At 55.4% G+C, this 10,436-nt stretch overlaps 2 protein-coding genes across 3 annotated transcripts in view; both read right to left on the bottom strand.

Annotated features, from left to right (window-relative positions):
• The window catches only part of S100A16 (S100 calcium binding protein A16), a gene marked incomplete at its 3' end in the record, with an annotated part of 13,452 nt that extends 7,713 nt beyond the window's left edge, over positions 1–5,739 (bottom strand). Inside the window, exons 1-3 of the mRNA XM_080647819.1 lie at positions 5,532–5,739; positions 329–504; positions 3–102 (exon numbers count right to left, since the gene is read on the bottom strand). Of these exons, the coding sequence (XP_080503945.1) occupies positions 3–102; positions 329–481 (253 nt within the window). The 5' untranslated portion in view covers positions 482–504; positions 5,532–5,739. The remainder of the gene's footprint in view (positions 1–2; positions 103–328; positions 505–5,531) is intronic.
• A 1,006-nt stretch (positions 5,740–6,745) lies between these two features.
• On the bottom strand, positions 6,746–9,459 carry S100A14 (S100 calcium binding protein A14). Of its 2 annotated transcripts, none has more exons than XM_080647738.1 (4): positions 9,325–9,459; positions 8,289–8,400; positions 7,694–7,840; positions 6,746–7,485 (listed from the first exon to the last, which is right to left on the bottom strand). In XM_080647738.1, the coding sequence occupies exons 2-4, from the start codon at positions 8,316–8,318 to the stop codon at positions 7,348–7,350; spliced, it is 315 nt and encodes a 104-aa protein (XP_080503864.1). In that variant the 5' UTR covers positions 8,319–8,400; positions 9,325–9,459; the 3' UTR covers positions 6,746–7,347. The 2 variants fall into 2 exon arrangements, with proteins under 2 accessions (XP_080503864.1, XP_080503863.1); XM_080647737.1 differs by lacking the exon at positions 9,325–9,459 and adding an exon at positions 8,746–8,784.
• Between the last annotated feature and the right edge of the window lie 977 nt (positions 9,460–10,436).

Here is a 10,436-nt window from a genome sequence, read left to right as displayed (position 1 = left end):
GCCTCCTATCAAGGTCCAGTACTCGTCAAAGCTGATGCGTCCATCGTGGTTGGCGTCCAGGTTCTGGATGAGCTTGTCAGCAGCCTTTCGGTTCCCCGTGTCCTGAGGAGGAACCTAGGTCAGCAATGCTGAGAGTGGCAGTCCCACAGAGCCCCCTAGGCAGAGGCCCAGGATCTGGCTCAGGCCTGGGTACCCCAAGAGAACAGAGGCCTGGATGGGGTCAAGACCCTGGTTTGTGGGGTAACTCTGAAATAACAGGGGCTGCACTGGGGAACACAGGGCTTCAGGGGGGCTGGGGAGAGACAGGGCCCTTGGGTGGGGGCCTTACCGTCAGCATGTGGTTCAGCTCGTGCTGAAGCATCTTTCGGAAGCTGCTCTTGCTGATCTTGTTCTTGACCAGGCTGTACTTAGACACATATTTGTAGAAGTTTTCCACCAGAACTACAACCGCCTTCTCCAGCTCTGTGTAGCAGTCCGCCATCACTGCCTCACTCCTCGAGGGGCCTGGGCACCATGAGAACCACAGATGAGAAGAGACCCCACAGGCCAAACCTCCTCCCGCAAAAACACCCTGGGCCCTGGGTCCTCCAAGCTGACAGGTCCTCCAGGAGGAGGCAGGGAAAGGGAGGCACAGGAGGGGTAGCCCTGGAATGAGTACTATGTGGCTGTTCTAATCCAGGTGTTCCCCAGCTCAACTGCCTTAACAGGTTCTCCCGGCCCTTCCCCAGCCCCAGGCACTGGGCTTGTCAGAGTCCCAGTGAGAGCAAGAGGCTCCCGTGGGAAGAGAGTAAGTGCCTATCAAGTGCCTATGCCTCCACCGTCTGCACACCTGTCTCACCCAGGTCCTCTGCCCTGGGGGCAAACACAGCTAAGAACTGCTAGGATGAGCCAAGATGGCTGGGGCAGGAGCCATAGTTCCCTGCCAAGACACCAAGATTAGCTGAGACCCCAGCCCCAGGCAACAAAGCAGAGGCAAGGACCTAGGCACTCTGCAATCCATTCAGCCAGGCGCCAGGAAAGTGAGTCCAGACTCCCAAGCCATGGCCGCTCCTGGGAAAGGACAATGTCCGGATTCATTGAGTCAGACATTCTGCAGACTCCCTGCCACACCCCACTAGCCTAGCCTCCCTCATACCCACCCCAAAATATGCAACAGGACCCGAGGACCCTTCACCCAATTACCTAAAGAGGAGCCAGGCCGGGTTTGTCCCAGCTGGAGACAGAGTTGCAGCCAGCCAGCCAGCCAGCCAGCCAGAGGCCACACAGTCACCTCCTCACCCCAGGACAAAAGACACTCACATTCCCAGCGGATACAGCTTTCTGAATAACAGGATATGAAGGGACAGGCGGATCTACTCTGAGTCGCCGCCCATGCCCAGTGCCCCCCCAAGTGAACCCGGGCAATGAGCCTCCACTCACGCCCCCAAGCCCAGGAAGGAGCTGCAGCCACCCTGCCCATCAGATCCTGGTGAGGGAAGGGCCTGGGCATCCACAGTTCAAGTCCCTGCCCCTCCCACCTGCTCTCTAAGGCCGTCTTCCTCTGTGCCCACTGCCCTGCCCTCTCTGCCTAGCTAAAGCCTGCTGGAACTGCACCTCCCACGGGAAGCCTGCCCTGACCCCTGCCCTCCATGCCCTCCTCCCCTGGCTCCCATAGACTCTCAGTTGGCATTGGCCGGGGCCCACTAACTGGGATGGCTCCAGCCTTTTCCTGGGTCTTATAATCTCCCCAGACACCAGACATTCCTGGAAGCAAGGAGAGTGTTTCTGACACACGAGCCATTGTGTATTCTGAACTACACAGAAGGATGAGGCTTTGGGGCCATTTTTTAAAATCCTGGATAGACAACCTCACTGCTTTATTATTTTTAAAAAAAAAATATTTTATTGATTCCTTGGAGAGAGAGGAAGGGAGAGGGAGAGAGAGAAACATTGATGTGAGAGCCTGACATCTATCCGCTGCCTCATACCTTACCCTCCTCCCCTCCCTGCCTGCCCTCCCCCCTTTTCCCCCTCCCCCCTCCCCCCGCTCCAAGGAGGGATCAAGCCTGAAAGACCGGGCCCTGACCCGGAATCGAACCAGCAACCTTTCCGTGCATGGGACTACACCCAACCAACTGAGCCATACCAGCCAGGGCTTAAAGCTTTTTAATCTCCGCATATCTTCTAGCCTGTATTGCTCGGCCCAGTGCTTTGTTCAAGGAAGATGTTCTATAAATGCCCTGCTTCCTTCCAGCCCTGATACCTGGTGTACAAAGGCCCCTGACCACTCTTCTAATGTCTGTTGGTTTTTGCAAAGCTTTTTTTGGAAGGTAGAATGAGACTGGACCAGGATGCAGGAAGGAAGGAAAGTTAAGAGAGGTCAGGCTGGGGCATCTCTGACCAGGAATCCTTCCCTTATCTCCCCTGGTCTGTGACCAAAAGGATGAAGAATGGAACCAGCACTGCAGGAATCCCATTTCAGCAAGGATTGTGCCAAGTGTACTCCCAACCAAGCTTTGTGAGTGGCGAGAGAGTTCAGAGAATACCCGCCCTTAACCATCCTAGACCTTGTTCCCTGAGTGAGGAGTTTTGTGGAAAATAGGAAGAGGAAATGGAAAGAAATCCAGTTTAGAGGGTGGCATGTCTTGCCCCTTTCCCCAGAGCCTGCCCACCCCTCCCACCACCTGTCTTCTTGGAGTCTCGTTTCTCTGACTAGAGGAACCTCCTGCCCTTCCTTGATACCAGGCCCCAGTCCCTACTGGGCCTCTGGCAGCCAAGTAGGCAGGACTCAGGTGAGCACCTGGTTGACAATCAGCCACCTGCTGTCAGGTGTGCGATCACCCCAGAGAGCTTTAGCAGCTCTGGATTTCAGTTCCCAGACCTCCCAATAGTCTGCCCATCACCCATCCACACCTTCTCCTTCTTTTAAGTCAAATGGGCATCTCTGGAGATACAGCTGGATTAGTGCCTTTCCGAAGGAAGAATGTCAGAGTGGGATAGTCGGGTGTCTCCACCCTCTTCCGCCCTTCCTCCCTCCCCTAGGGGCTGGGAGACAGGCTCTGCCACTACACCCATGTCATAGCCTCCTGCTCCTCCCTGCCTGCCCCATCCTCCCACCAAGGAGGCTGGATGGTCCCAGACACAGGATTGGGGCAGTGAGGGCAGGCCACATGTTGTTCTGTCAGAAGGCAGGTCCTGTATTGACTTTGCTACAGGTAGATCCTGGCCTGAGAGTTCGAGGGAGGTAGACATGTCCCTTAGAGCCTTCCCAAAAAGTGGGAATGGAGCGGCCACTGGTTCTCCAAAGGACCCCCTCACCTGGGGCCCTCAACCCTCCCACAATGTTCTCATTGTCTTGTCCTTGACTGATTCATTGTTGAGCAACCAGAAGCCCCTATCCCCACCCGACTCACCTCAGCCCAGCTTGATGACTTCTCCAAAAGCATAAATTGCCCTGACACCATGCCATGTGTCTCAGCCACTCCAGCCCCACCCTTCCACCCCCAGATTCTGGGCCCCACCCCTCCAGGTGCCTCCTAACCATCCCCCATCTCTTCAACTCTCTAATCCCCTTCCATCTGGAGCCCTGAACATCCACCATACTCTTCAAAATTCACCTCCCCCTCCCAGCTTCTGCACACACTTCTTGAGTCTTAAATTGTTCCCAAATGTTGGGAGATGTCCCTGTGTTAGAGTAAGCAGAGAGAAAGATATGAGCTGGGAGAGGCTGGGAGAGGCAGCTGGGGCCTGGAGGGAATAGGTGTGAGACATGACAAACTGAAAATAGACAATGGAGATACCAGGCCCTTATGTGAGCAGGAGAGAGTCAGAGCCCTCCAAGATATGGTCTAACTCTAAGCGATGGCATAACACCTAGATGAAGGAGCCTCGTAGCTTAAAGATACATTTTTCTGAGACATGAGGGAGGGAATGACTTGCTAGGTATAAATCCTCTAACCTCCCAAATACTGGTATTTGGTCTCAGCCAGCTGAGCTGCCCACTTAGGGCACTTGGTTTGGTTTCATCCAGCTGAGTTGCCCATTCAGGTCCTATCTGAGTGTATTTCTTTCCTACAAATAAACCCTCGCCTGCTTTTGCTGCCATAACGTTGTCTCTTGTTTGAATCCATTCCTACAAGCAAGGTAAGAACTGAGGGCGCAGAGTACTGTCTCTGGCCAGAGGTTATCTCCGGCCAGAGACCCCCTTGACCACCACTGACACCTGGACTCCTATCTCTCCTAGTTACCGTCCTCCCTAGAGCCAGGCCCACTCTCAAGCCTAAATTTGGCATGCTCCGTGTCCCTTCCATTTGCCTCAAATTTGTTCACTCTTTTATTCACCATTCATTTGCTTATTCATTCATTGACTCATTCATTCATTTATTCACTCATTCGTTCATGCATTTCCTTAATTCACGTCAATATACAGGGAAGGTGCAATGTGAAGTGGGCTGGTGATGCTTTGCTCTATTTACAAGGCTATATTTCAAGCTAATCTCGTCAGCCTCCATAGCCCCATTCTCTGCCCTGCCTTCTCATGGTCTTTTCCCAATTCCAGAGGCTACTCTCTCACACAAATGCCCCTGCCTCGCCCTTCCCCACCCCCACAGGACTCACTGCATCTCATTCACACACATGGATACTCAGTGAGGAACTCCGACATTCCTGACCCCCTCTACCAGGGTAACCTAGCTACCTTCCACCCACTTGTGATTTTAGAGAATGTAGCTGGAAGGAGAAGCCTGCTCCTCTAAATCCTTTTCCGGACAAGAAGGCTGGATAGGGAAAGGCCCTAGAACCCCTGCCCTCACTCCCACCCGGACAGGGCTGGGCAGGGGAAGGCTCCCACAGGGCAGGTAGCTCCACCAAACAAAGCCAGTCAAGCCAGAACCTGCCTTGGTCCTGAGGTGGAGGAGAAGCTGCCCAGACTCCTGGCCCCTATCCCAGAGCTCCCAGGCGCCCCCGGGATGTCACCCAGGTTCCTCCGAGTCCCATCTGCCCTCCCAAGGAAGAGCTCTGAGAGCACCATGGGGCCTGCATCCGTCTGGGGACCTTCCTGAGTCCCAAGGTGAAGAGAAGCCACCCATCTCCCCCTTCAGGCTCTCAGGCTCCCTGGACCCCATTACCTCTCCCAGGACACTGCTCCCGGAGGCCAGGGAGGCCGGTAGCGAGGGTCTGACCACCCCCAACCCCCACCTGCACGCATTTGCCCTTTTTCTGTCAGGAAAGGATCGGAGCAGCTGCGGGCAAAGCTCCCAAACACCCTGCCCGGTGGCCCCGCCGCTGGAGAGGAGCCCGGGCCGCTGCTGGGCTGGGGAGGGGGTCTCACCACCCCATTTGCTCCTCTGAAGGCCTCTCCAGTCCCTGATCTCACCAGAATTCTCCATTCGCAAACCAGCCTTTTGGGAAAATGAACAACGAAACCTCCCAGCCCAGTCTCTGGCAGGGCCCTCCCTCCTCAAGCCCCTTTACAGCCCCTTCTCCTGGCCTCAAAAGCCCGTGGGGCCTCTCCGAAAGTCCCCGACCTCCCAGGACGGGCCTGGGGTGCTCACCTGCCTCCTCGGTTCAACTCCTCTCCAGCAAGGCTCTGGGGCCTGGGCTCTGGCACCGCCAAGCAGCAACCCTCACTTAGCCCAGCCAGGACTCCTCCCCGCCGCACTCCCAGAATGTGTCCCACTCCCTCCTTCCCTGCCTGGCTGAGCTGGCTCAGTGGGGAGGTAGTGACTGAGCTCCCTCTTGACTTGGCCCCGGGGTTGGGCCCTCGTTAAAGGGATACACACCTTTTTTAACACCCCTCCACCCCACCCCAGAAGGAGCGGTGGAAGCTGGCATTCTGTCAACCCCACCCTCCTAGCCCCGCAGGGCTGGACGGAACCTACCAGGTGGAGAAAGGAAGGGAAGGACTGTCACCTGCCCTTCTCACCGAGGTCACTGGAGCTCCGTTTCAGGGGCTCCAAACAGACATGTTCAGTTTGCATTCCAGGCCAGCTTGGCTGGGCACAGAAACTTCCTTGACCTTGGGATTTCAGGAGTAATGCCTGATTTGTGTGCTCAAGTCAGAAAGCAGGCACCTGGGCTACCACCTCCAGGTCAGCCCACCAGGAGCTCTCCTGACCCCCATCCCTGGGACTGCTCTTGTGTAGCAGATGACTCCTCTGGAAACACCCCCTTCCGCAAGGAAACTGGCCAGTTCCACATCCCCATGAGGAGGCAGCAGCTGAAACCAGAGGGGACCCATTCACCAACTCTGACAGTTCCCTGGGCACTCACTGTGCCAGGCTCTCTGCTAAGTGCTTTACATGATGCCTCAAATTATCCTAACAATCCTCTGAGGGAAGTACTGTCAATATCCCCGTTGTACAGATGAGGAAACTGATACTGAGCGCATGCCCACATTTCCAGAGATTCACACGGAGGCCATCAGCCCCACATTTGCCTTGCTCATCACCCAGGCTCCATCCAGCACACCTGGGTTCATATCCTCTCCTGTCAGAGTGCCAGCCCCTGGCAAAGAGGAGCTCGGCCCTCACAGAGGACCAGGTCTCCCACCTTTTGGGCCTGGCACCATCCTCAACCCAAATCCATGGAATAAAGTGGGTCCCTATTCACCTCTACTGACAACCACTGCAGCCCCACATGGAACATGCCACCCCATGACTCTGCCATTCACCCCAACCACCTTCCACCCAATGACCCATGGACCTGGGAAGAAGGTATGCAGACACAAGACATCTTTCACTTTTTCCATTTTTTTTTTTTTTTTATTAATCAAATGATACAAAACAACCATCATTCTTTAAATGCCCAACCACCCAGCTGGTTCTCACTCCCCAAGGTCACACCCTTCTTAGCCGATTCCCCCTCCCCACTGCTCTCCCACTTCCCCTGCCCTAGTCCAAGGACAGTCTTGGGAGGAGGCTGGGGCAGAGCTGGAGGCAGGAAGATAAAGCATTGGACAGACAGCTTTTTCTTAGAGACCTTTTTTAATACCAAATATCCAGCCCTATTCCCAGTCCCTTTCAAATCAGTTCCCAAAGTCCATCTCCTCTCTGCCCAGCACCCACTACCAAATGGCGTGGCCCTTACACCATCCTTACCCCTCCACATCATCCCTGGCCCCAACCCGCCCCCCTGAGCCTCCCTCTGGTGGGGATTCCTGGACCCATTAACTCCACAAAGCTCCCAAGAAGGAAGTGCAGAGACCCCAGGAGGGGCTGCTATGAACCTGAACCTTGCAGAGGTGAGACAGGTGCAGGCTGGGGAGCAGTGTGGTGACAGTAAAGAGAGTTTTATTTCCAGGCCCACAGTCTCTAAGGTCCCCTTCCCCCAGCATCCCCCCCCCCCCCCAAGAATCCCAGGGGAAGGTTCTCAGCTCCCCCGGACAGGCTTCTCCAGCTTCACGCTCTTGGCTGCTTCTCCAATCAGTTCCCAGAAACTTCCAAACTCCAGTTTAGAGTTGTTACAGCTGCCCAGGTTGGCGATTCTATCTTCCAGCCCACAGTTGTTCTGAGGAGGGAAAAGACACAACAGCTCAGCAAGCAAGCACCTGCCAATCTTCCCACCCCACCCTGCCCAGGGGCCGAAGCAAGACTTGAGCCACCCCAGCACTGGCTCGGGGTTGCTAGTGCCGGGAGCTGTGGCTGGGTGGTGGGGCCTTGGAGCATTTGCTTGGGAAGTCAGTGTCCTGCCTGGTGTGGGGTCACCCCCTCAGTACCGGCATAAGGTGAGGCAGCTGCTGGGTCACCAGGTTCTGTAGCTCGGAGGGTGTCAGCGTCTCCTTCCCACCCTCCACCGAGTACTGGTGGAAGTTCTTGATGAGGGTCTCAATGGCCCTCTCCACGTCACTGAATTCCTGGGCATCCTGAGGGAAAGGGACATCACCCACATCAGGGAGGCTCCACCCCACCCTATGACACCCTGCTTTCCCCAGGAACCTAGCCAGGCCAACAGGGCACTGGAAGGCACACAGGTCCCGCCCACTCCAGAGCCCAACATCCAGCCCTCCTCACCCCCACTGGCCCCTGCCCTGAGCCACAGGTTGGACAAGGCTTCCTCCCCACCACCCACGGCCCCCCCGCCCCAGGCAAGGCAGGTCTCAGCACGTGGCCCAGGCATCCTCTTCCTGGGAGGCCTCCTACTGCATCACCCTGCGTGGGCACCAGAAAGGGGGTTCAGGTCTCATAGCCAGGGTCTGGAGGGTAGACCAAGGCCAAGGCAAGAGGGCAGAAGTCAGTGGGGGAACACAGACCCTCAGGGTAAAGGAGAGGAGTATGGGAACAGAAAGACAGGCCAGGAATGAATGGGCCCACCTCGGCATTGGCTGACCGACACTGTCCCATGGTGCCTGGTGAGCTTGGTCCTTGGGTTGAGAGTTGTGTAGTCTACAGCCTGCCCCGGAGGAGCCGATGGCTCATGATCTACCTAGAGATGAGGGGAAATCCCAGCATTTCTTTTTCAACTACCCCCTTTGGCTCCACCCCAGATATTCTGGCCTCATCTAGGGGGTCAGGATCAACTCCACACAAGGCCCCATCCCCACCCAGGCTGCAGGACAACTCCCAGGCCACCCCATTTAGAGCGAATCCCTTGGACCTCATCTTAGCTTTTTACTCCTTCCTCTTCCTCCAATCACCCACTTCTGTTCCAGGCACACATACCAGCCTCCAGGGCCTGACCCCTCCTTGGCAGGTTAGAGTAGAATAGTCTAAGCATGCCCTCTGGACAGGGGGCAGCCCATTTGGGGTGAAAAGCCCTGGGTCTCCTTACCTGCTGACACCTCTGAGACAGGACAGGATGAGCCAGCTAACCTGAGCTCAGCTCTTATACCTGGGGGAAGGGAGGGGAGACAGGGGGAAGGGAAGCGAGGCAGGGGGCTGGGCCTCATCCCTAAGCCACCCCTGCAATTGCAGCTGCCAGGGCTATGAGCCAGCTGTGTGGGCTCCACCCTCCATTGGCCAGAGCTCCAGAGCCCGCCCCCATCTCTGCCAGGAAGAGGGAGCCACAGAGGGCTGGGTCTGCTTGCCCCTGGCCCCAGACCAGTGGGCAGGGTCACGGGGAAAAGATAGGGGAAGAGAGGTAGGGAAAGGAGAGGGGGAGGGCTTGGAAACACTATAGGGTCGAGCTTGGGAGGAAAGAACTGGAGGGGTTGTAGGGCAGGGAAGTGAAGGGGCCCTGAGCTAATGACCAGAAGTGCAGGCTGATGAAAGCAGGGCTTGCGGCACAGAGGGAATGAGGGACACGTGAGTTGAGTGGTCTTCAGGGACCTCTCTGTATTTTGATGTCACACACACACACACACACACACACACACACACACACACACACCAGGGCCAGTTTGGATCAAACCTGCCAGATCCCAGACCCCAGCTTCCTCAGTCCTGGTGGCAGAAAGATGAATGAGGACTGGATCGGGAAGAAGGAGCCAGAGAGGGGCAGCCTCCATGCTGTCCTGACTTCCCTTCAGCTCCCCTCTACCAGCATGCACATGTGCAAGACCCAGATGAGTTACCTGGCAGCTAATGACCTCTCCAAACTGGTTGGGCTGCCTGCTCCTCCCTCCCTCATGCCTTTCCTACCTCAGCGGCTCCACAGCAACCACACACACACACACACACACACACACACACACACACACACTCACACACACACACACACACAATCCAGTACTGAGGATGCATCCCAGGGAGCAGATCCGGGGACTCAGCCCAACCCCAAAGGCTGTCCTCACCTGATGGGGAGGAGGAAGGGAGAAGGGCAGGGGGTCAGGGCAAGGATGGGGTGGGGCCCAGAGTCAAAGCTCCTGGGCTCCTTTCCTAAATTCTGAGATCAGAGCAAACCTCCTGTTAAAAAAATAATAATAATATAAATGGAACTACTTTAAAATGGAGTCCAGGGTGCCTGGCCAGTGTAGCTCAGTTGGTTGAACATCGTCCCATGCACCAGGAGGTCACTGGTTCAAGTCCGGGTCAGGACACGTGTCAGATTTCGGGCTCCATACCCAGTAGGAGGTGTGCAGGAGGCAGTGGATAGATGTTTCTGTCTCTCCCTCTCCCTCTCCCTTCCTCTCTCTGAAATCAGTAAAAACTTTTTTTTTTTTTAATAGAGTCCAGGGTGCCATTCCAGAGGAACTGCCTTGTTTATCTTACTCTTCAAACCTTTTAAAACTGAACAAAATAACCTTTGGACTGGGCCTAACAGCACTGTATCCCAAACAACTTTTGCAAAGATAACAAGAAAGCAGACGGACAATTGAACACATTCCTTAGAATTAGCATCACTATGTTAGTTTACTGCACCTATAGAAATTCCTTCCTTAGCTTATTAACTCCACTAAAAATTCCTGGGGGGCGGGGAACGGAGTGGGCTAGAAGGGGTCAATGGGGATAAAGGGGGGACATATGTAATACTTTCAACAATAAAGATTAAAAATAAATTTCCTTCATCCCTCTAGCCAGGTA

This window comes from Plecotus auritus (assembly GCF_963455305.1).
Source record: "Plecotus auritus genome assembly, chromosome: 12".
NCBI classification, from domain to species: Eukaryota; Metazoa; Chordata; class Mammalia; order Chiroptera; family Vespertilionidae; genus Plecotus; species Plecotus auritus.
Note: the sequence above shows the minus strand (reverse complement) of the source record. Positions and strands in the feature narration are given on the sequence as shown.

Coding starts and splice junctions, on each gene's coding strand:
- S100A14 (XM_080647738.1), bottom strand. CDS start 8,318: ATGGGACAGTGTCGGTCAGCCAATGCCGAG. Junction 7,841..8,288: donor GTCGGTCAGCCAATGCCGAG/GTGGGCCCATTC, acceptor CCTTTCCCTCAG/GATGCCCAGGAATTCAGTGA. Junction 7,486..7,693: donor AGCTGCCTCACCTTATGCCG/GTACTGAGGGGG, acceptor TTCCCTCCTCAG/AACAACTGTGGGCTGGAAGA.